The sequence below is a fragment of the Atheta coriaria genome, unplaced genomic scaffold, assembly GCF_025399875.1.
Source record: "Atheta coriaria isolate IRGN ID8LTWV9N9 unplaced genomic scaffold, Caltech_Dcor_3.1 hic_scaffold_6_pilon, whole genome shotgun sequence".
NCBI classification, from domain to species: domain Eukaryota; kingdom Metazoa; phylum Arthropoda; class Insecta; order Coleoptera; family Staphylinidae; genus Dalotia; species Dalotia coriaria.
In genome coordinates this window covers 14,009,517-14,034,678 of record NW_027045448.1, presented here as the reverse complement: position 1 = coordinate 14,034,678, position 25,162 = coordinate 14,009,517, and the positions used below count along the sequence as shown (strand labels likewise).

The window sequence follows — 25,162 nt, the reverse complement described above, 5'->3', positions numbered from 1 at the left end:
CCAAGCCAAAGAACCTCCCGAATTCCGCCCATGCGTCATTATTTTATTAAAAATTCTTCCAAGTAAAAGTTAATCAATGCTTAAAACAATTATTTACGTCGAAAATTAAACAAAACAAAATATAAACATGTAATACCCATGGATGTGTATTGTTGGCTGCCGGAATTTCGCAATGATTACATATTAATGGCTGTGCCTGCACGCGATCACTTTTTACCGCGTAATTTTTTGTGCGCAACTTAATAGAGACGTCTTGGCCGGCACCGGGTCTATCGTACTCATCATTGTTATGATTATTATTGTCATTAGGCCAGTGCCATGAGTGCTATCCTTCCTCGCTAGATGACCTTGACGTATGTATGTACACAACTTATATGTAAAAAGATACAATTTGCTGCAACGTGTTTTAGCGAAAAATGAAACATGTAAGAGGGGCAAAAAGTGGTTTGATTGCATGTATATAAACATTTCACGACGCTCATATCAACATCATCAAGAACAAATCACAACAGCCGTGTTGTATGATCAACAAGTTGCCTATATTAAGTGATATAAGCTTTAAAATGGAAATTTATAAGGTAAATCAACAATTTTCATTGTTTTAAAGTTAAAATACGTATAAACATTAATAATATTTACTATTTTAACTGATTTTAATGTTTTTTGACATTTGACAGTCTAATTTTGAATATTTTTAGGTTAATTTGTGTTTTTTGGCATTTTTGGCCTTTGTACAAGTTTTAACTGCACAACCAGTGCAACAAGGTGTACGACCTTTAGGTCTAGACTCCGGTGTGCCTGTTGTTGCACTCCCAAATGTTTCCGATGAACAATCCGACCCTTCAACAGGAGTAAAACGCACAGTTAAACGTGGCGCCCTCTACGGAGGTTACGGTGGACTATACGGCGCTGGTTACGGCTACGGCGCGTACGGATTATACGGCGGTTATGGAGGTTATGGAGGTTATGGTGGCTTCGGCCATTACGGTTATCCATACCATGGATACGGTGGATTTGGTTACGGATACGATTATCCTTACTACGGATATGGTTATGGTGGATATGGATACCCATTTGGTTACGGATACGGATATTATATTTAAATTTAACTTTTTTGAGTTAAAAACGTGAATATTTGATTGATTTACTTTGAAAAATTGATTTTTTTAAAGGAATAATGCGACATAACCTACTTTCAGGCGTTTTATTACCATATTATATTAAAATGTAATAAAAACATTTATTTCTAATGGAAAGTAAGCAATAAAATTTGATTATACTTTGACCCTCATAATGTGTGTTCGTTGTTTCCGTATTTCCTGGATGTTTCTATCAAATATCAAATATCGTTTATTGCAACGCGCGCATTCATATAAACTTGCACCAATTAACATATTAAAAGTTATCGTTCAGTTTATATGTGTGTATTTTATGTCTGTGTGGTTGGGTGTTTTGCACTTTGAAGTTGAAAATGCAGGTCGAGCGTTAATTATTAATTAACCAATTTACCCACATACAGTGTATGCATCGTGTGATAGTGATTGTAAAACGTCATAAATATTATTATGAAGGATAGTTATAATCGAAAATAATTTAGTTTTACTTTTGTAACGGTTTTTTCTTTTTCTTTGTTTTTGTTGTTGTTTGACTGAAAATATATTTTAAAGATTTTTTTGTAGGCTGTCTGTGGTGAAGTTAGGTATTTATTTATAAGTGAGGTGTGTATTTTTATTATTTACCGTTATTGATTTGATTGGATAATTAGAAACAATTAAAAATAAAACGTGTTGGTAACTTGTTTGTCATTTGAGTGTGGATTTTTATTTTTGGTGGTAGTTTTGACTTGAAGGTCCTGGAAATGTTATGTAACTGTTTTTGTATGCGCAAGTCATGATTTTCGATAATTATTTGATAATAACTCGAAAACTATTAGTGATATTATTAATATTTTTTTCATATTTTTGTTCAGAATTAAATTCTTAATGTTTTTATTGTTTAGTTATTTATAATTAATTAACAGTTATTAGTTTATTCGTGAATTAGTAAAATTTTAAAATTTTTGGACGTTTTTATTAATAACTTTTGAAATATTGTTAATAATTAAACAAATTTTACATCAATCAGTGTACAATTTAATGCAAAATCATAAACTACAAGAAAAAAATATTTAATCATGTTTGATTGTCAAGTAATTAATTAATTACTCTTAAAAAACATGAAAACCAAACTTTCTTGTGTCATGTTTTTGTTTACTTTTTAATTAATTATACAAAAACTATAAATGTCAAAACATCAAATCTTACATTTTTCTATTCTCAATAAAATTCTACATAAATTTATATTTTACTGTAAACGATTTGATAAATAATACGCCAGATAATGCAAAAAAAAAAAATTTTAGTTATCAAAATTAATTAATTCCTACTTATCCTAAGTGCAACTTTGCAACTGAAACCCATACTTAAACCTTACCTTACCTACGAATATACCAATCTTAAATGAACAAGTTAGCAAACAGTTTGATTATTAATTATAAACGCAACGATGATTACACACCACGTCCATTCAGTCAACTCCACTGACGCTCAGTCTGTGTGTGGTCGCGAATGAAAATGATGTGTGTTTTGCACTTTGAAGTTGAATGCAGGTCGAGCGTTAATTAATTAACCAATTTACCCACATACAGTGTATGCATCGTGTGATAGTGATTGTAAAATGTCATAAATATTATTATGAAGGATAGTTATAATCGAAAATAATTTAGTTTTACTTTTGTAACGGTTTTTTCTTTGTTTTTGTTGTTGTTTGATTGATAATATTTTTTAAAATATTTTTTTGTAGACTGTCTGTGTTGAAGTTAGGTATTTATTTATAAGTGAGGTGTGTATTTTTATTATTTACCGTTATTGATTTGATTGGATAATTAGAAACAATTAAAAATGAAACGTGTTGGTAACTTGTTTGTCATTTGAGTGTGGATTTTTATTTTTGGTGATAGTTTTGACTTGAAGGCCCTGGAAATATTATGTAACTGTTTTTGTATGCGCAAGTCATGATTTTCGATAATTATTTGATAATAACTCGAAAACTATTAGTGATATTATTATTATTTTTACATATTTTTGTTCAGAATTAAATTCTTAATGTTTTTATTACTTATTTTATTAAAATTAATTTAAATTTGTTAGTTTATTCGTGATTTTGTAAAATTTTAAAATTTTCGAACGTTTTTGTTAATAACTTTTGAACTATTATTAATAAATAAACAAATTTTACATCAATCAGTGTAAAATTTAATGTAAAATCATAAACAACAAGAAAAAATATTTTATCGTGTTTAATTGTCAAGTAATTAATTAATTACTCATAAAAAACCTTCGAACTAAACTTTCTTGTGTCATGTTTTTGTTTACTTTTTAATTAATTATTCAAAAACTATAAATGTCAGAACATCAAATCTTTAACTATTCTATTCTCAATAAAATTCTACATAAATTAATATTTTACCGTAAACAATTTGATAAATAATAAACCAAGAAATGCAAAAAAAGAAAATTTTAGTTATTAAAATTAATTAATTCCTACTTATACTAAGTGCAACTTTGCAACTGAAACCCATACTTAACCTTGCTTTACCTACATTATACCAATCATAAATGAACAAGTTGTAAAACAGTTTGATTATTAATTATAAACGCAACGATGATTACACACCACGTCCATTCAGTCAACTCCGCACGACGGCAAGTCCGCAATGTGTGGTACGAATGAAAAAATTGTTTGCGATCGAAAAATTGATCGACAACTCACATCCACCTTTCTAATAATAACTAATTGTTCTTCAAATGCACATGTTGTTTACATTTACGTGTTTTCTCTTTCAATCAACATACCAACAGCAACTACGCATGCGTCAGTTAAGAAATATAAAAATCTTCATTAATTATTTATGAATTTATGTGTTTTATGCAGATTGTAATCGATTACAAATTACAACACGTGGTGATTTAATAATGATAACAAGAGAGGAAATTGTTTTAAAACTAACAAGGAAGTTTATCGATGTTTATGTTGAGAATTTTATAAAACTAGGTTAAAATATGATTTAAAGTATTTTTTATAACTTATAGGCAATCAATTATGCATTTACTACTTTATCACCTCTCTAATAGGTGGCGTTACTTGCAATCAGAGAAATTATTGTCAAAAACTTATTATTTTACTCAATATTAACTATTTTTGTAATAAAAGTCACAAAATCTCAACTTATAGGCAACCAATCATACATTAATTAATTTATTACCTCAATAATAGATGGCGCAACTTCTAACTTCACAAATTATAGTATTAAACATATTATTTAACTAAATATTTAATAAATTCTGTAATAAAACTTATAAAATCCTTGAAAAACTAACTTTACATACACATCATCCACCAAAATTGACTACAATTATTATTTCACCATAAATAATTAATAACCAGTCGAATAATGAGGTGTTTCGTAGGTGGGACATTCCACAAGGACACTAATTGATCCAGAAATATCAGATACACTAATATTATACCATAAAAACCCCATTAAACAAAAAAATTGAAATAATATTGACGGAAAATCGATTAATTTTCATTAAAACTACACGTGGTGTAATTGTTATTACATTTCCTTTTGTTTTTGTTTAGTTTGGAGTATGTTCGCGTCGATATTCATTTGTTTCGCGTTGTCGTGCGTGGGTATCTTCAAAATATACTACTAGGACATAATATTCTGTTGTGAGTGTGTCGATGCGAGCGTGATGATAAGCGTACGAAATGGCGGACATAGTCAGGCGATTTACTGGGTATTGAAAAATTTTTCAAACAAATTTTTTATTTTTTTGTTTTTTTGGGTTTTTAACGTTTTAATGTTAAGTAAATAAAAGTTTTCTTTTTTATTTGTATTATATTGTGTATTTGGTTGCATAATACACATAAAAAATGTTTGTATTTGATTGTATTGACTAAGTGTATGTTAGTAAATGGTGAATCGAAAGCTCGTTGAAGCATCATCGTCGCCATCGGAAAAGAATAGCGGAATAGTGGAATGAATGGCGTGTGTTTGTATTATTGGCGTCGCGCGGGAATCATAGCGACGCGCGCGGACGCGTCGGCGGCGTCGGCGGCGGCATTTTTTCACGTTCGTCAGTCATCCATGTGAATTCAACACCCCTGCACGCGAAATCGCGTTAGTAAAGTTGACAATGACACGCGCGCAGTGAAAACTTATAGGGGAAAAGTGACAAACACGAAAAAATAGGAAAGCAAAGACAACAAAGGACAAACAAGACTTAAAAGGATAAAGAAACACTTAAAATTGACAACTGACGGATAAAAGTGAATAAAATATATGTAGTTACTAAATCAAAGTGTTGAAAGTGTTTGCTTAACATTCATAAATCAAAAATTAATAAGTAAGTAATTTTATGCGTTTAAAACTATAGGCAACCAAAAATACAAAATAAAAATACACATACGTTGTTTTATACTAGAAACGTAAGATAATTATGTTTGATTTTTGTTTAAATGTGTAATTTGTCGATTTTCTCGTAATTTATCAACTAATCAAACATAATTCAAGTCAATTTTCATCCTAATTTTCCTTTGCTTGTTCTCGTTTCCGATTATATTGATAGTTTTGACCCTTGGCCATGAAGGGCACTAACCTTGCGTAACTTTGACCATTAAAAGCGCCTTAAAGATGTTTCGAATTCATTGTTGACCCTTGCGTGCGTGCCATGATTTCATCACTTCCATCACGATTCGGCTTCATTAATGTTTCACCCACAGCAACACGCACTACACGGAAATTCAAACAAGAATATTCCGGAAGTTTTTATTTCACATTTCACAAAATACCAAAACGTTTAGAAGTAATTATCACAATATATGCAACCCATGTTACTATATCTATATTAATGTATATTAAGTTGCCTATTTTGTCTTTTTTTTAAAGATTTAAGATCAAGATGTTGGAATTATGATGGTAACGAGACCAACGAGATTATACAAAACCCCTCCGGGGTCCAGGGGGAATAGTCCTAACAGGACAACAGCTGTAACTCCTCCAGGAGCTAAAAAGAAAGCCAGCACACCTCCAGCAGTAAGAAGACCTCCACCTGGCCGTAGTCCAGCAAGAAGTCCTCAGAAAACTCCTCCAACGAAAGCAAGAAGTGTTGGGAATAGTCCTGTGCGAAATACAACAAGTAATCGGAGTTCCCGAGGGAGTAGTCCGGCAAAAACACCTCAATCACGTGGCAGCGAGTAAGTAAATCATAAATTTTTAATGTATGCAACCAATAATACACTAGAAAGCATTAAAAATTGCATAGAAATGAATTTTACGCCTATTTTTAACCTAAAAAGACATAAATTAAATTTAAATTCGTTTTCTCTCAATTAAATTGAAAATAAACACAAATTCTTTAATGTAGGCAACCAGTTTTACACTAAAAAGCATTAAAACATGAATAGAAATGAAATTTTCGAGTATTTTTAACCTAAAAAGACAAAAATTAAATTTAAATTTGTTTTCTTTCAATTAAATTGAAAATAAACACAAATTCCTAATGTAGGCAACCAGTTTTACTCTAAAAAGCATTAAAACATGAATAGAAATAAAATTTTCGAGTATTTTTAACCTAAAAACGACAAAAAGTACGTTTAAATTCATTTTCTTGCGATTAAATTGCAAGTAAACACAAATTCCTAATGTAGGCAACTAGTTTTACACTAAAAAGCATAAAAACTTGCATAAGACTAAATTTTACGATATTTTTAAACTTAAAAACATAAAAATTAAGATAAATTTAATTTTCTTGCGGTCAAGGTGAATCCTGTCAAGATAATTACAAAGTCTGACGCATCCAAATGAAATATGGAAACAAATATATCCGTTATTGTTTGTATGAACAATTGTTTTGAGTGGTTTTTCACATCAAGTCTTCCTCCAGCATGTTTACCGTATTTACACAGTAATACAAAGAAATATTTCTATTTTCCACGCTGAGTAAATAGAGTGTAAGCCGAGCAATGACAATTAGAATAAATATATTGAAGAATACAAAGAAGAATGACATGTTGTGTACTCGTACATCAGACAACATGATAATAATCAAAGGACTAGAAAACATTTCGTCTGTTTGTCAACAGAAAAGAATTCCAGTCCGACTTAACCCTTGAATTATTTAAATTAAACGTTAAGCGAAAGTTAATTATGATTGCGAGGTATTTCAGGCCACGAAACGAAATTTTTTGTTTGTTGTTTAATTTATAATTTATAACAAATAGATTATTTGATTCGGTGCGTGTGTATAAATAGGAGCGCAATTGTTTTTCAGCATTTATTTCGATTGGTAATAGACAAGAAATAAAAAAAAAGTGAGTATTGATTTTATCGAAAACAAATTAAGCGGACGTGTGTATGGAAAGACATAGGTAGAGGTAGGTTGGGTTGACAGGACGAAGGTTATTATTTACCATATGGGCAAAACAAAGAAAAAGTTGAAAAAGTGTAATTATTCGATGGTTGAAAATCTAGACAGAGGTATTGGATGGGCAGTGATTGACTACGCATTAGTTATGCATATGCAACCTTCAATTTTTTTATAGTCGTTTTGTGAAATGTGAAAATACCATTAAAGACTGATGAAGAAATAATTAATGAGGGACGTAAAAGAAAAGTAATTGTTATGTCATTATGTGATTGGAGTTTTTTTTTAGAAAATGAGAAAAAAATAATGTTTTGTTATATTAAAGTAAAATATGAATAAATTTTTTTTAAAGTTGATTTTTAAATGCAATGATGGTTAATACTTTGAAGTTGCGGTATAGTGTTAGTTTGGTAACTAAAGCAGTCAGGCCTATAATGCTACTATGGTTTTAACCCATGACTTCGCTCACTTGAATATCTAAAACAATGAAGATTCCGTACGCGTCTGTAGTCACAGAAAAGTAACAATATAAAAGTAGAATATAAATAGTAAATAAAGTAAATGAAGTAAATACAGTTTAAAATGGCTGAAAGTATAGTCTATGGAAGTATAGTGTACAGTCTCCATAATTAGCAGTCAATTAGTTTGATGTTGACGTAGCTGTCGGTAATACAGTGTGATAATACAGTGTGATGGTACTATAGTACTTAGGTTTTGACTTCATTACTGGAATGTAGATAGCGTTAAAAGTGATCAAATAGCCAGATGCAGAGGTATTATTGCCTAAACAATTCCTTTATTTTTATTTAAAAAATAATTTTTTATTAAATAAAAAAGTAGCCTATAACCATTCGGGGACCACCTAAGAATATATTATTTTTAAATTTTCATGATGATCGGTTAAGTAGTTTTGCGTGAAAGTGTAACAAACATCAAGGACTTTTGCATTTATGTGTAGGGATAATTTTAGTAATCACTGAAACGTTGTTATTTTAACTATTTTAATGAATATTTAATCAACTAAAATCTAAATTAGTCTCAATATGTTCCATATATGCCCTTTAAATTTATCTACAGTTTGATCATAATTCATTGTGGTATGTAATCATGACGTAGCAGTAATTTATTGAACATAAAACAAAAATAAAGAAGTAATGCTTTGTATTCTTGGTAAGATAATAAAATATGAACAAAAATGTTTTTTAAAGAAAAATTTTAAAATTTAAAAGTGGCCAATGTTTTGAGTTGCGGTATACTCGTAATATCAGCTTAAGTATTCATATGCAACCAACTATGCAGTAATTTTTATAATGCTTCAGTTAATAACTAAAACGTAGTTATTTTAACAATTTCACTCAATATTTAATAATCTAAAATCTAAATATGGGCATCATTAAGTCCAAAGTACTTACTTTACGAGTAAATTTATTATCAAATAATTTAGCATTTTATCTAATTGATTATTAAGTTATTTCCGAAATATGGAACATTGTCAATAATTTATTGATTACAATCATCAGTAGATAAGAAAAAAAAACACAAAGTAATATTAGTGCTGATAAAGCAACAAAAAAATTCTTCACAAAATGGAGGTGACGCCTACATACTCGTAACACACATGACGTCATAAATGCTCATTATCCCAGTTTATTCATGATGGACAAACTTTAAAAGTTACTACTTAGCAGTCTAGGAAGTTATATTGTAATAAATGGCAATTATTCGGTTTATGCAGTTTATTTCATAGGGTTGTTTAGTTTCATAGTAGTTTAGTTTGATATGTTTATAAGGCCATGGGTAAACTCGGCCATTTTGTTTCTCCGAATGCTTTTGTTTTATTGTGGACAATGACAGTTATCGATGATTAATCACTAGCTTTTCTTTATTGTCTTTTTATGAATAAATTCTGAAGTGACATTTAGAAGAGCTACAAGAATTTATGGTAAAGAAATATCAAAGATAAGTAAAAAATTGGGTTAGGCAATTTCCAAGCGTATTATATTTACTCAGCCACTTAGAGTGAGCTAAAATTGTAAGTACAGGTTCAATACCGGTATTTTTAATAAAATATTAGAAAACCAGTAATACCGGTATTTATAAAATAATTAAATAAATTAATTAGAAATATTTTCAATTTTGAGAAAGTAATGCTAAATAAAAACATGCAATGATAATTGATTAATTGCAGATTAATTCCTAAAATTGGTAAATAGGTCAATCTTGCAATGTTAATTGCCAGTGTCAGAAGTATTTATTTGATATTTTCGGATTTTGATGAATGTTTAGCATAATAGAAAACATTATTTCTAGAGGACAACCCAAGTTGAACCTTTTGTTGCACTTTAAAGTTTAAAGTGACTGCTGTGTCACTGGAATTTGGGAAGTTTTCACAATTACGACATTTGTTTTAACTCATCTGTTTATCTGATATTTGCAATTGAGATATCGGTAAACGGTATATATCACAAACAATATCATAATGTGAAACAAAAAATACCGGTATTAATACCGGTATTTCATTCCCCACTACTTAAAAATTGGAAATTAGTATCAAGTTTACTCATTTCAACACAATGTTTGCTTATTATTCATTTCTTATCACAAACAAAATCAAAAACACGTAATTTTCTAGAAATTTACTCTACAACTCAATTTTTCTTAATGAAAATTCTTCTAGATTGTGTTAAAGTCAAATTAGTCTAGCACATGTACAATTTCCCGGTAAAAGCATGAAACGTAAACCAACGAAACAAAAAGTCTCATACATTAATTCATAAAACACACTCAGACGATAATAAAACCATTCCCACCTCACATTCCACCCATTCTTACAATTGTTATGAGCACTTATTTCTCGAAACCACCACAACACAGTATTAGTCAAGGAAAAAGCTGTTAAGTGAGGTTATGCATGTGTGTTGGTGTGATGACAATCTGACTCCTGCGTCGTTGTGAGTGCAGACTTGTGGCATTATGCGGCAATCAGTTAATGGCCACCTAAAGTTGACCTTGACTTTATATCCACACTTTATCACTCACTATATCTTAATACCTTTATGCATTTCGAGAATATTCATTACAAATAACCATTCGGGGACCACTAAGAATATGTGTACAAATTTTCATGATGATCGGTTAAGTAGTTTTTGCGTGAAAGTGTAACAAACATCAGGACTTTTGCATTTATAATATTAGTAGGGATAGTTTTAGTAATCACTAAAACGTTGTTATTTTAACAATTTTAATGAATATTTAATCAACTAAAATCTAAATTAGTGTCAATATGTTCATACTTAATGCCCACTTTAAATTTATCTACAGTTTGATCTAATTCATTATTAATTTATGCTTAATCATGACATTATTGGTAATTTATTGATCATAAAACAAAAATAAAGAAGTAATGCTTTGTATTCTTGGTAAAATAATGAAATATGAATAAAAATACTTTTTTTAAAGAAAAATTTTAAAATTAAAAAATTGCCAATGCTTTGAGTTGTGGTATACTCGTAACATCAGCTTAAGTACTCATATGCAACCAGCTATGCAGTAATTTTTATAATGCTCTAGTTAATGACTTAAAAGTAGTTATTTTAACAATTTCACTCAATATTTAATACATAATCTAAAATTTAAAAATGAGTATCATTAAGTCCAAAGTACTTACTTTACGAGTAAATTTATTATCAAATAATTTAGCATTTTATCTAATTGATTATTAAGTTATTTCCGAAATATGGAACACTGTCAATAATTTATTGATTACTATCATCAGTATGTAACCAAAAAAAAAAACAGTAATATTAGGCTGATAAAGCAATAAAAAAATTCTTCACAAAATAGAGGTGACGCCTACATAACACACATGACGTCATAAATGCTCATTATCCTAGTGTATGCATGATGGACAAACTTTAAAAGTTACTACTTAGCAGTCTAGGAAGTTATATCGTAATAAATGGCAATTATTCGGTTTATGCAGTTTATTTCATAAGGTTTATGAGTTTCATGGTTAGTTAGTTTGATATGTTTATAAGGTCACGGGTAAACTCGTCCATTTTGTTTCTCCGAATGCTTTTGTTTTATTGTGGACAATGACAGTTATCGATGATTAATCACCAACATTTCGTTATTGTCTTTTTATGAATAAATTCTGAAGTGACATTTAGAGAAACTACAAGAATTTATGGTAAAAATAAAGATAAGTAAAAAAATTGGGTTAGGCAATTTCCAAGCATGTTATATTTACTCAGCCATAGGGAGTGAGCTAAAATTGTAAATTTTGAGTTCAATACCGGTATTTTTTTAATAAAAATATTAGAAAACCGGTAATACCGGTATTTATAAAATAATTAAATAAATTAATTAGAAATATTTTCAATTTTGAAAGTATGCTAAATAAAAACATGCAATGATAATTGATTAATTGCAGATTAATTCTAAAATTGGTAAATGAGTCAATCTTGCAATGTTAATTGCCAGTGTCGAAGTATTTATTTGATATTTTCGGATTTGATGAATGTTTAGCATAATAGAAAACATTATTTCTGAGACAACCCAAGTTGAACCTTTTTGTTGCACTTTAAAGTTTAAAGTGACTGCTGTGTCGCAGATTTGGGAAGTTTTCACAATTACGACATTTGTTTTAACTCATCTGTTTATCGATATTGCAATTGAGATATCGGTAAACCGGTATATATCACAAACAATATCATATTGAAAAATATCGGTTTTTGAAACAAAAAATACCGGTATTAATACCGGTATTTCATTCCCCACTACTTAAAAATAGAAAATTAGTATAAGTTTACTTAATTCAACAAAATGTTTGCTTATTATTCATTTCTTATCACAAACATAATCAAAAACACGTAATTTTCTCGAAATTTACTCAACAACTCAATTTTTCTTAATGAAAATTCTTCTAGATTGTGTTAAAGTCAAATTAGTACTGTAATATACAATTTCCCGGTAAAAGCATGCCAACGTAAACCCACAAAACAAAAAAATCATGCATTAATTCATAAAACACACTCAGACGATAATAAAAGCATTCCCACCTCACATTCGAACATTCCACCCATTCTTACAATAGTTATGAGCACTTATTTCTAGAAACCACCACAACACAGCATTAGTCAAGCAAAAAGCTGTTAAGTGAGGTTATGCATGTGTGTAGGTATGATGGCAATCTGACTCCTGCGTCGTTGTGAGTGCAGACCTGTGGCATTATGCGGCAATCAGTTAATGGCCACCTAAAGTTGACCTTGACTTTATATCCACACTTTATCACTCACTATATCTTAATACCTTTATGCATTTCGAGAATATTCATTACAAACCACTAACCTACAAAAACTTATTCAAACATTCAAAAAAAAAAGTAGAAATCTGTAAAAATCAAATATTTGAGGTTAAATCCTATCTAGACATTTCACAACTCACCAAATATCAAATATCAAAGGTGTTGTACTTGTACGTGGTTGATTTTCACGAAATTTGCGTTGAATAATTACCCGCACGCACACGTCGTGAAACAATTGACAAGCAAATGGCCGCCGATGGGCATTAATATTGCACGAGGCAATTGCTCCTCACGTGTCACACACGCCAATTGCAGCGTAAATGTTTGCGTTTACGCCATTGCTGCATGATGCGAGTCGCGTGTCGCGTTAATTTTTTATTGCCGACACCAGCAATGGCGTCCAGTGGTGTCTATTAAAAGGGCTTCGATCCAACATTCACCCCTGGATGGTAAATTAGCATCGTAGTTAATTACACGCTTTAAATAATATATAGATAAACAGAAGTTATTTTTAGGTTATATTTACATATAAGCTTAAAATAAACAGATATTAATTGGTTATTTTGTTGCAGCACCGGAAGTATCGATGTATTCGATGAAACAGATACAACTCGACGTGTTATTTCCACTTTTAATCAAGGAGAAGATAATATTAATGTCGTAGTAAGGTAAAAATTCAAAATTTTGTACATATAACGCCACCTATCGTACGATTTCTTAACTATTCATGATTAAAAGTAAAACTAACCTAATTTCTAAACTTTTTGGGTGATTTTTAAGAGTAAGGCCCTTAAATCCAAAGGAACAACAACGTGGAGATCGTCCAGTGTTGCAATTTCCGGGAAATGGCCAAATATTAGTAAGTTTTTCACAATTTTCATAAAAAACACTTAAAAATCGATATTTAGTGTGAAGCTGTTGATGATGGAGGTCCAAGAGGCGAGAAAAAACCAAAACTTTTCTCATACAACGTTGTTTTCGAGCCTGCGGCGACGCAAGAAGACGTTTTGCAGTTTTCCGGTATAAAACGCCTGATAGAAATGGCAATGGAAGGTTTTAGATGTACAGCGTTCTGTTACGGACAAACCGGAAGTGGGAAAACGCATACATTGACAGGTCCACCCGGACTGGTAATATAAAAACATTAAAAAACAGTTTTTACTTAAAAAAATTAAAATTAAAAAAAAATTGTTTTTAGTTTGGGAAAAAATTTGCTCCGTACAGTGACCAACACGGATTGGTTTTCCGGTCATTCTTATACCTATTCCAACTGATAAAAGCCAAACCCGAGATGCATTTTGTGCTTAAAGCAAGTTTTTTGGAAATCTACAACGAAAAAGTCATCGATTTATTAAACCCAGGCAGTGTACGTAAACCCCTCGCCGTCAGATGGAGTAAAAAAGCGCGTGGGTTTTTCGTCGAGAATCTATTCACGGTAGATTGCGAAGAATTAGACGATTTAATCGCTGTCCTCGAGGAAGGAATGCGGAATCGTTCAGTAGGCAGCCACAACATGAACGACACCTCAAGGTATAACCTCAAATTATTACTTAAGTTAATAAAAATTAAAAAAACATAAAATTTGTGTGTTTAGTCGAAGTCACACGATATTATCCGTCTACATAACCTCTGAGCAACCGGCGGAAAATGGCGTCTTCATCTCCCGCTCGGGAAAATTAAACTTCGTTGATTTAGCAGGCAGTGAAATGACAAAAAAGACGCAAAGCGAAGGAAAAACCCTCGAAGAAGCAAACAACATCAATAAAAGTTTGATGGTTCTAGGTGAGTGTTCAATTAAGTCTCCAATACAAAAATAGTATTGACCTTATCCGTTTTGTTCTGATTTCTGATTTCTGAGTTTTCCACTTGACTGATTCGGGTCAAGCAATTTCCACCGATAATTGATCTATTGATCATGTTTTTACTTCTCAGGCTACTGCATTGCTTCACTAAGTGACCCAAAACGTAAAGACAAACACATCCCCTACAGAGATTCAAAGTTAACAAAACTCCTCGCTGATTCGTTAGCTGGGAATGGCGTCACGTTGATGGCAAGTGCTATAATTTAACACGTAATTGAATAATTAATTTTTAAACGCAATCAATCGATTACAGATCGCTTGCATTTCACCCGCAAAGTATAACTACGCAGAGAGTATCAATACGCTTCGATATGCAGCTCGCGCGAAGAAAATCCGAACCAAACCGGTGGTTTTGATGGTAAAAAATGTGATTTTGGTTGCCTACATTAAATAATATTATATTAAATTATAGGATCCACGGGAAGCGTTGATTCTAAGTTTGAAACGTGAAGTGAACGCACTGCAGACCGAGAATGAACACTTGCGATCCGCTCTAAATGGCTACAAATCAAGTAGTTTTAGCGAAACGAGCGTCACCGGTGAGTTTTTTTTTACGTGTTTACTATTTATACACATCCGCATCCGCCTACTGAGTGTCGCAATGCGTAAGTTGCATGCGCATGCGTAGTGTTTCAACGACCTCGTATCTAAACGTGTTTACGTAAAGTCGTCGTTGAGACTTAGTGCGCGTGCGGCGATATTGCAAGCGCCTCTGTGGCCCAATGGATAAGGCATCGGCCTCCTAAGCCGAGGATTGTGGGTTCGAGTCCCACCAGAGGTACAACGCGGTTAACTTTTTTTATAGTTTATTTTCACCTACCATAAATAAATAATTAATTAAATATGATTTTATATCAGGTCGTCCGATATTAAGTCCCGAAGATGTTAATCCCGATCGTCTTGCACAACTAGAAGGTCCGCAACTTGTCGAACTCATCAGAGTCTACGTGCAAGAAAACGAAGCTCTACATAAAGATAATGAAGAATTATTCGCGTCACGTGATGCGTTGTTAAGAGAACATGAAATAGTCTCGCGAGAAAATGAACGCCTACTTAAAAAGCTGGAAGATGTCAATTCGTAAGTGTATTTTAAGTTGCCTATGTTACAGGAGTAGTAGAAGGTTCCTGGACCATTTTGACAGCTTTTTGGTTATATTGCACTGTCACGCACATAATAAAATCTCTGCTATTGCGAGAAATAAACATAGAAATGCAAAACGCAATGTTTAAATGCTCCAAGTGCCTTCTAATTTCAAACGCTTGTTTGTGATGAGCTAATCTGCTGTCCCATTCAAGTGGAGTTCATTCTAGGGCTTGCGTTAGGTCGCCGCTGATACAAACCGGAGCCATCAGTGCAGAAATAGGCAGCCATCAACGCACCGGTGCTAGTAACGTGTGGACCAACCCAATTGACCACAAAGTAGGCAACTAAACATACATAAATACTTATTTATGTAATATTTATATAATTTTTCTTTAGGAAACCAATGGAATACCTGAATCAATCCAGAAAGAACTTGATAAACGTCGTATAGGCGACAGGTATGTAATAATTTTAAGTAAATTGTTTATAATTTAATGATTTGTGTAGTATACCTGAGAAAATGAGCGCCCATCGAAGGCACAATTCGTGGGACGGCAGGCCTGGATCCAACACCGCCATTCGAGCGAAGAGTTCCGGTTCGGACGGTGGGAAATCATCCGATCATCGTGCGCGCATGCAACACATCGAGTAAGTAGTGCATTCAAGGTCATGTCAAAGTGATAGATCCAAAGCTCAGCGACGCAAATTTAACTATGACCAATTTTGCGGTTTGCTCATTAGATTCAGAAACCATATGTGCTTACGAAAACGAGTCATATCGTATGGATATTTCCGTAACTTTGTTTTGCGTGTTTAATCTGTTTATTGTCGTTTGTTTTTATCAATGTGTGTGTGTTTGTGTTTGTCACATTTACTCTAATCTCTTACCACACCGCTGCCAACCGGAAATTAATTCTGCGATTTGGGATTAATGAACACCGATAATGATTGACTAATGTTATGGAAATATCTATGGCATAAATTTGCAGGGCTGTGTAAAAGTTGTAGTATTAGCACTAAACGAATGCTTAAAGCAGCGTCTCGGGGGCGGTGGGCGAATGGCGGCAGCCGGAGGATGATAAGCCGCGTTTCTCGATGGGCAACAAGGACATGTTCGGTAGCTCGATCAGCATCGATCAGGACGACGATGATATTTTCGATCGGCCATGAGCGGCCATCTTGATTCCCAAGCCGGCAAACAACGTAAACCTATAGAATATTGTGTTATTTAATCTTGTTGAGTGTAATATCAATAAATTTTACAAAAATCTGCACGTTTTATTCGAATATTACGAAAGATGTCGTAATATTACGCACGCAATACTCGCAGGTAAATAATAAATGATAATTACCTTGTAAACTCCTTTCCACGGCCACGAGACGCTGCGTTTACGTTTTTCTTGATCGATTTCTTTTTTAAAACCAAGCGCATATTTATAGTGTTGAAGTGCAGAATGTTCTAGAAGTTTTCAAACGCTTCGCTTTTGTTTCATTTGGTGAGCACAGCGGCAACACTGTTACACTGTGTGATTAGGTAGGAAGCAAGTTGTGTGGATTGCCACCAGAGTGCGTCGTTGCAGTGTGTCGGATGTCGGCGCAAATCGAAGCTGTAGTAAAACGGAAAGTCATCGCAACACGTCAGTCTGACTGCGTGTTTGACCGCCATCAAACAGTCGCAACGTAAGTATTCCTAATTGTTGTTTGTTTCCAATTGGCGTGCGTGTTGTCTTCGTTAGAAGTGGTGCGTTTCCCCCCGCGCAACGTTCAAATTTCCCGCTGGGCCCTGCAAAGGGTCCATTTGGCAATCCTGCCCATCCGCCGGCTTCGCGCGCGCTCTGCCTCTCTCTTGTTCGTCACGCCGGCCACCATCGCGCGTTGTGTGCGGACAACTCTGTAGTTAATTCGCCAACGCGCCACGCACATAAACAATTTAGGGCTCAAGGGTGGAGGCGGCTAGCATTAAAACCGTTGTCTTGTGTGTCCGATGTCTAGTGCTGAAGTCCTAGCCAGCTCCGTCGATCCCCCAGCCAAGAAGCGGAAGCTTGATTCGTCGTCGCTGCCGGCGAGCATCGAAATGGCGAACAACGGCGCGGGCGCCTCCAAGGGGGCGAGCGACATCGACGAGGGCCTCTACTCGCGTCAACTGTACGTGCTGGGTCACGATGCAATGCGCCGCATGGCGTCCAGTGACGTTCTCATCTCCGGCCTCGGCGGTCTCGGCGTCGAAGTTGCGAAAAACGTTATCCTCGGCGGAGTGAAAAGTGTCACACTGCACGACGAAGCGAAATGCACCACCAATGACCTCTCGTCGCAATTCTACATCTCCGAATCGGACGTGGGTCAAAACCGTGCGGAGGCCTGTCTGAAGAAGCTCTCCGAACTCAACACATATGTCCCGACCAAGGCGTACACCGGTGAGCTCTCCGAGGAATTCCTGAGTGGATTCCGTGTGGTTGTACTCACAGCGAGTTCCCTCGCTGAACAATTGCGTATCGCCGCGTTCACGCACGCCAAGAACATTGCCCTGGTGATTGCAGACACCCGAGGGCTGTTTGCTCAAGTTTTCTGTGATTTCGGCCCGGCGTTCAGCGTCGTCGACGTGAACGGCGAGTCCACCGTGTCGGCCATGATCGCCGACATCACCAACGATAAAGAATCCATCGTCACCTGCATCGATGACGCGCGCCACGGCATGGAGGACGGCGACTATGTCACCTTCTCCGAGATCAAGGGCATGACTGAACTGAACAATCAGCAGCCGATGAAGATCAAAGTCCCCGGGCCGTACACTTTCAGTATTGGCGATACTACTGCCTACGGGAAGTATGAACGTGGCGGTATTGCCCAACAGGTGAAAATGCCGAAAGTCTTACCATTTAAACCTCTGGCTGAGTCGATTAGAGAACCAGAGTTCTTGATCACTGATTTTGCTAAGTTTGAGCATCCTGCACAGTTGCACATTGCTTTTAATGCTTTGCATAAGTATCAGGAGAAGTTTAATAGATTACCGAAGCCTTGCTGTACTGAAGATGCAGAGGAGTTCTTAGCCATTGCTAAATCAGTCGCTGCCATTTGCAATGACGCGTCAATAATGGGGTTGTTGGAGACTTTCGCGAAGGTTTCTTCTGGGGATTTGAATCCCATGAATGCGACCATTGGTGGAATTGTCGCGCAGGAAGTCATAAAGGCTTGTTCGGGTAAATTTCATCCGGTTTTCCAATGGTTGTACTTCGATGCGATCGAATGTCTGCCGGAGGATAAGGAGGAGATCACTGAGGAAACTGCGGCGCCCATTGGGTCGAGATACGACGCACAGATTGCTGTTTCCGGGAGAGATTTCCAGAAAAAGCTTGCTATGTTGTTAAAAATTAAAATATTTAACTTGTAATAATTTTAAAAAATAATTTTAGGTGCATTAAAGTACTTTGTGGTTGGCGCCGGTGCACTCGGCTGCGAATTACTCAAGAATTTCGCTATGATGGGAGTCGCTGGAGAAGGTGGACAACTTACTGTTACTGATATGGACCTCATCGAGAAGAGTAACCTCACTAGACAGTTTTTGTTCAGGCCGCATGATGTACAACGTGCCAAATCAGCAACTGCAGCGAAGGTAAACAAAAAAGACTTAATTAGTTTATTTTTTCTCCTTCCACCTTTAAATTGTCACTTTTTCCACGGTTTTGAGACGCGAAAAGTGGTAATTTAATCACAAACAGTCAAAACCGTGGTTAAAATACTTTAGTCACGGGGTTGTATTGTAGCGTTGTTAAAGTTAAAGTTTTTCTACTGTTTTGAGTCCTAAAAAAATGTAATTTAATCACAAACAGTCAAAACCATGCCTAAAGTACTTTAGTCACGGGGTAACATTGTTAAAGTACCGTTTAGCTCACTAGATACTTAATACACCATAAAACCTAACTTAATTTCTAATTTTAATAATTTAAAGGTTATAAAATCGATGAACCCATCAATAAACATAATCGCCCATGAGAACCGCGTTGGAACCGAAACCGAAGGCGTCTACGATGACGAATTCTTCGAAGCTCTGACGGCGTAGCCAACGCTTTGGACAACGTAGACGCACGTATCTACATGGACCGTCGCTGCGTGTACTACCGCAAACCCCTGCTGGAATCAGGCACGCTCGGCACCAAAGGCAACACACAGGTAGTCGTCCCCCATCTCACCGAATCCTACAGCTCCTCACAAGACCCACCCGAGAAATCCATCCCCATCTGCACGCTGAAAAACTTCCCCAATGCCATCGAGCATACTCTCCAATGGGCGCGTGATACCTTCGAAGGGCTATTCAAACAATCCGCCGAGAACGCATCTTTATACCTTGCTGATCCTGAATTCGTCGATCGTACACTAAAACTACCGGGCGTACAACCCGTGGAGATTCTGGAATCAGTTAAAGCGGCTCTTCTGGATGACCGCCCGATGAACATGCAGGACTGTGTCACCTGGGCGCGTCTACACTTTGAAGAACAGTACAGTAATCAGATCAAGCAGTTGTTGTTCAACTTCCCACCGGATCAACTCACTTCAACCGGGCAGTTGTTCTGGAGCGGGCCGAAGAGATGTCCATCACCGTTGAAATTTGATCCTAATGTGACTCTACACATGGATTACATCTTCACAGCTGCTAATTTAAAAGCAGAAGTTTATGGTATCCCACAAATTAGAGACAGGGAACAAATTTTGGAAATGGTTAACAATGTAGATGTCCCAGAATTTGTTCCTAAATCTGGTGTGAAGATTGCTGTCACCGATTCGCAAATGGCGGTGCAGAATGGCTCCGGTTGTGATTTGGACCGTGTGGGTCTGCTTGCGGAAAGTCTACCCAAGGTATCCACCCTCGCTGGGCTGAAATTAACTCCGTTGGAATTCGAAAAAGACGACGATACTAACTTACATATTGATTTTATCGTCGCTACGTCGAATCTACGCGCTGCAAACTATCAAATCCCGCCTGCGGATCGCCACAAGTCGAAGTTAATCGCTGGGAAAATCATCCCGGCGATTGCTACCACTACTTCCGTTGTAGCTGGTCTTGTCGGGCTGGAGTTGTATAAACTTGCACGCGGTGTACGTAAAATGGAAACATTTAAGAATGGTTTCGTTAATTTAGCTCTGCCGTTCTTTGGATTCTCGGAACCAATCGCCGCTCCGAAGTTGGAGTACTGCGGTAAGGAGTGGACCCTTTGGGATCGTTTTGAAATCCAGGGCGAGATGACCCTTCAAGAGTTCCTTGATTACTTCAAGGATGAACACGGTTTGGAGATTACGATGTTGTCGCAGGGTGTCTGCATGCTGTACTCGTTCTTCATGGCGAAGGCCAAGGCGCAGGAACGTCTCGCGCTGCCCATGTCCGAGGTGGTCAAGCGCGTGTCCAAGAAGAAGCTGGAGCCGCACGTGCGGGCGCTTGTGTTCGAGCTGTGCTGCAATGATGCCGATGGTAATGACGTTGAGGTGCCGTACGTCAAGTACAACCTGCCGTAGGCGCCCGCCTCTTCTCTCTGACCAGCAACACACACACAACACACAAACAATATATACCCTCTTGGACCACACACGCTGAAGTGAGTGGTGCGCGTGCGCGACTAAATTAAAGCGATATGAAATAAAAATTGTGATCTTCTTGTTAACTCTATGGAAAAAAAAATGATGATGAAAAATGAATTGAATTGTTTATAAATGTAGAAAGATTATTTTGTATCGGCGCTGGGCAGAGGGGGACGGTGCGACACGACGACGACGGGTCATTAGCATTAGGCGGCTAATTATATTCTACTGAGGTTATTTATATATCAAAATATTAATAATAATCACACATGTACTGCGACGAGAGAGTGAAATGAATTTACTAATAAGATTAATATCTAGCATTTACGGATAGCAGCGGATGATGTTTTTTTTTTGGGATTATGCGTGAGGAATGAAGCGAGCGATGATTTTTGTTTTGTTCTCACTAACGCTGAATTTAAGCATGGCGACGATTTACTTTTGGTGTCCGAGTTAGGGTAGCATAATGTTTATTTTCTTATTGAGTATTTTCACGTGTGAAGTTTATCAAACATCAATAAATGCAGCTAAATTTATATTCACAAAACTGTTTGAATAAGTTTTAAATTGAAATTTTGAATTCATCATGGCGGCTTTTATGTTGTCATATTTAGTGGGGAGAATTTTCTAGAACTTAAGCGAAAAAATCCCTAGATTTTGTTCTGCAAGATGTTAATACTTAAAATAACATCAAAAACTGTAAATTTAACAACAATACCTTTTAGTATACATAATACTAATGTAAAAAGAATCAATTTTATTGATTATTTGTTGAAATATTTTAATTTTGTAAATAGTGAAAAATTATGTTGGCAGCACTGATTCTAACCAAATAATTCACTTTCTCGCGTCAATCGAATCACGTTTTCCGGCGCAGACCGACCCAACCGGCATTTGTAGTTTATAATTTTCTAATTCTTAAAAACATCACAAACATGAGTGGAATCTTCAAAGTGGCGAGCAGATTCAACACGCTGCGCTCATTGCTCCAGCCAGTGAAATGCGCCGTGCAGCGCGTGACCGCCACCCAACAACAACACCGGCAAATCGCTAGGAATCTCTGGTACATGTGCAACTCACGCGATAACTACACTCATCTGCAGAAGAACACGACCGAATTATGCGGCTGCGGTTGTGGTAGTCTCGCCGGTGTGCACACCAAAGCCGAACGTGAACTAGTCGAATTCCTCACGGAGGAGATCCTCGCCGAACGCAAGGCACAAAAAGCGAAAACCATCCCCACCGAGGTGGATGGCTTCACCGCAACCCTCAAAGGCGCTGAAGTCACCCTTACAAAGACCACCGACAAGGAAAAGTAAGTTTTTTAATCATAAAAAACATTTTTATATGAATATAAAAAATTTATTGGTTATGTTTAATTCAGGATCAAGATTCGTTTCAATGTGAACCACACAGTGGACACCGATCACGAAGCAGATGTGAACCCCAACATGGACAAAGCCGACATCGGCGAGCTGAAATCCAAGCCAGCGCTCAAGGTGGACCTCGTCCGTGGAGATATCACCGTCAGCCTGCTGTGTTCATTCATTGGACCCAATGAACAAGATGAGAACTACAACGATGTCTTCGGTATCGATGAGATCAGCATCTATTCGGGCGATTGGAACGAGAATGTCTACGCTGTGTCCGGCGAGGTGGTAGACACATACCTCTATGACCTGTTGATGAACTACCTGGAGGAGAAGGGTGTTAGCAATGAGTTTGTAGAGAAAGTAAGCGCCTACAGCACGGCCTATGAGCATTCATGCTACATTGGCCTGCTGGAGGGACTGTCAACGTTCGCGTCGGGAAAATAGTTTATTTAATAATAGCTTTAACACATCTAGGATGGTAATTGTTAAGTATTGTTTAAGTTGTATCAGCTGCCTGCTGTTTTCCATTTAGGCCAGCGACACATGCAACAAGTTTTCACTACAGACTACTCACGATCGTTATTCCTTTTATAATTCATTTCCATGATAATAAAATTGTAAATGCGGCGTGTGGAATAACTTTGGTGATTGAGAGGCAGCGATTTGTACCGTTTTATCAGGTTGACTGGTTGTGTTGACTAGGAGTGATTCTTGTTGGGTGGTTTCCTTTCTTGTTCTGTGCCAAGGAGATCTTTTTCCACTTCTTTGAGGTCAATGTTGTGGGTTTTCATTGCTCTCTGGAAAGATAACACCCTGTATGTGTCAGTAGAATATAATAATTATTCTGCATCTAGTTTTAACTTCTTTTTTACAAAATTTTTCATATATTTGTGTAATTTTGTAATTATTTTAAAACTAAATGCAGAATTATGGAAGTAGTTTGTGTAAATGTCCTTAAATATGTGGTTTTTTAACAAACTAATCGATTTATATGATTTGCAAGTAAATAACTTACTTGTACACACTCCTGGTAGACTTTCAGCAATGGTGCACACATTTTATCATCTGTGGAGCCTTTGAGAAAGTGTTCAGAGAACCATGTATTGAAACAAGCATCATACTGCTTCTTTAATTCCGTGCAATCAGCGCCAATACTGTTCATTATGTCGCCCTATGTGAGTATTATGCTTTTTCACTCAAAATTTGCCTTTGTTATTACGAAATGTCTTGAAAATCTAATTTTTAATTTGTAATTTTTAGGTTAGGTGAGACGACGGCCGATTCTAACCAGGTTACGATGATGACAATGACGTTTTCGATTTCTGCTGCCAGTGGGGGAGTATTCAAAAACGAAAAAATAAGGTAATGCTACTTTTAAATACAATATAGCCTCTATATAACGACGAAACGCGTATAATTTGGTTGGTTTATAGTAAATTTATCGTTATAGCGTTAGAATTTATCTGTGTAACGACGAAAAATATTTTCATTTCCAGCAATTATGAGCTAGAATATTTTTTAAAGACATGACATCGATGGTAACATTTTGAATATTGCTGTAATTATGATCCCAAATATCCCTACAAATTGCAAAATGCAAATTTCTCATAACTTAAGCACGATTTTTCGCAGCTAATTTGTTGGGGTAATGCTGCGTTACTAGAAAATCATTTAAACATAAATACGTAAGTAATACAAACTGAGCGACGCGGAATTCATATTTAGACTTTGCAGCCATTTTACCTGGCATTTTAACTAAAATAATTCGAGTTTGGCAAACTAGTTTACAAAGATGAACTCAAAATTATCCGTAAAACTCAAAATGGATCATTTTTGTTCCTGTTTGAGATCAATGCTATATAGAGGCTTCAATTTACGCAAGAAATAAAACGAATGCCATCTAACAGTAGTTCGTGACTTATACAAAAATATCTCAACATTTTACATTCGCTTATAGTATGTATAAACGCCCCGACGATAATAGTTTATAACAAGTTTAGTAACCGGAGCAATAAAAATCATCAAGCATCACGTTACGTAATATAAACTATAATCATAGGAAAGGAGGAGAGAAATCGGTTCATAACTGATCTTAAACAAATGAAGTGGAAGGAAAGCAAGGGGATTTCATGGATAACAAATAATTCCTATCCGAAAAATCTAACTCTGTCCTTTCGTTTGTCTCAGCGGACTCTAACTGCTGCTTAGTAATAATAACCTTCACACTGTCAGCGCTGCGCTCATCGCTAACCACCAAGTCATCACTATGATCCTTTTTACCCGCAATTAATTCATCCACCGCCTCTTGCAGTATCGTATTATACTGCCGGCGGATTTCATCCAAATCACTCGTATGCAACTTCACACTCCGCTGCGCCTTGTCATCCGCAACCAGTATATCATCATCCTTACGGTAAAACTCAATATTCAATTGTTGCAATAACCATTCCGTCTGTGTCTTTATATCAGCTTTCACCGGCTTATCATTTGCATATATCACC

General features: G+C 35.6%; 5 protein-coding genes, 1 long non-coding RNA gene and 1 other non-coding gene across 8 annotated transcripts; 5 read left to right on the top strand and 2 right to left on the bottom strand.

The window, feature by feature from the left end:
• Positions 1 to 421: 421 nt before the first annotated feature.
• LOC135793701 (shematrin-like protein 1) lies at positions 422 to 1,294 on the top strand. Its single transcript, XM_065304768.1, has 2 exons — positions 422 to 578; positions 699 to 1,294. The coding sequence occupies exons 1-2, from the start codon at positions 522 to 524 to the stop codon at positions 1,101 to 1,103; spliced, it is 462 nt and encodes a 153-aa protein (XP_065160840.1). The 5' UTR covers positions 422 to 521; the 3' UTR covers positions 1,104 to 1,294.
• Positions 1,295 to 5,199: 3,905 nt separating this feature from the next.
• On the top strand, positions 5,200 to 16,988 carry Klp54D (Kinesin-like protein at 54D). Of its 2 annotated transcripts, none has more exons than XM_065305069.1 (15): positions 5,200 to 5,450; positions 5,993 to 6,300; positions 13,347 to 13,442; positions 13,555 to 13,633; positions 13,683 to 13,904; positions 13,973 to 14,304; positions 14,369 to 14,556; positions 14,707 to 14,825; positions 14,890 to 14,994; positions 15,049 to 15,175; positions 15,495 to 15,714; positions 15,960 to 16,056; positions 16,117 to 16,178; positions 16,228 to 16,368; positions 16,758 to 16,988. In XM_065305069.1, the coding sequence occupies exons 2-15, from the start codon at positions 6,017 to 6,019 to the stop codon at positions 16,888 to 16,890; spliced, it is 2,205 nt and encodes a 734-aa protein (XP_065161141.1). In that variant the 5' UTR covers positions 5,200 to 5,450; positions 5,993 to 6,016; the 3' UTR covers positions 16,891 to 16,988. The 2 variants fall into 2 exon arrangements, with proteins under 2 accessions (XP_065161141.1, XP_065161140.1); XM_065305068.1 differs by having other exon boundaries at positions 16,755 to 16,988.
• TRNAR-CCU (transfer RNA arginine (anticodon CCU)) lies at positions 15,345 to 15,417 on the top strand. The gene has a single exon. It is a non-coding gene; the product is annotated as a tRNA-Arg (tRNA).
• Positions 15,706 to 17,203, bottom strand: LOC135793953 (uncharacterized). The gene is made up of 3 exons (XR_010548751.1): positions 17,073 to 17,203; positions 16,233 to 16,929; positions 15,706 to 16,064 (listed from the first exon to the last, which is right to left on the bottom strand). It is a non-coding gene; the product is annotated as an uncharacterized lncRNA (long non-coding RNA).
• A 72-nt stretch (positions 17,204 to 17,275) lies between these two features.
• LOC135793944 (ubiquitin-like modifier-activating enzyme 1) lies at positions 17,276 to 21,835 on the top strand. Its single transcript, XM_065305066.1, is given in 5 exon segments — positions 17,276 to 17,400; positions 17,713 to 19,073; positions 19,131 to 19,330; positions 19,667 to 19,763; positions 19,766 to 21,835. Coding segments are annotated over 5 exon segments (3,210 nt in total). The 5' UTR covers positions 17,276 to 17,308; the 3' UTR covers positions 21,226 to 21,835.
• Positions 21,836 to 22,117: 282 nt separating this feature from the next.
• On the top strand, positions 22,118 to 23,288 carry P32 (complement C1q binding protein P32). The gene is made up of 2 exons (XM_065305072.1): positions 22,118 to 22,603; positions 22,673 to 23,288. Exons 1-2 carry the CDS (start codon positions 22,224 to 22,226, stop codon positions 23,103 to 23,105), a joined length of 813 nt encoding a protein of 270 aa, XP_065161144.1. The 5' UTR covers positions 22,118 to 22,223; the 3' UTR covers positions 23,106 to 23,288.
• LOC135793951 (TP53-regulated inhibitor of apoptosis 1-like) lies at positions 23,094 to 23,976 on the bottom strand. The gene is made up of 2 exons (XM_065305073.1): positions 23,677 to 23,976; positions 23,094 to 23,458 (listed from the first exon to the last, which is right to left on the bottom strand). The coding sequence occupies exons 1-2, from the start codon at positions 23,821 to 23,823 to the stop codon at positions 23,360 to 23,362; spliced, it is 246 nt and encodes an 81-aa protein (XP_065161145.1). The 5' UTR covers positions 23,824 to 23,976; the 3' UTR covers positions 23,094 to 23,359.
• Positions 23,977 to 25,162: the final 1,186 nt, after the last annotated feature.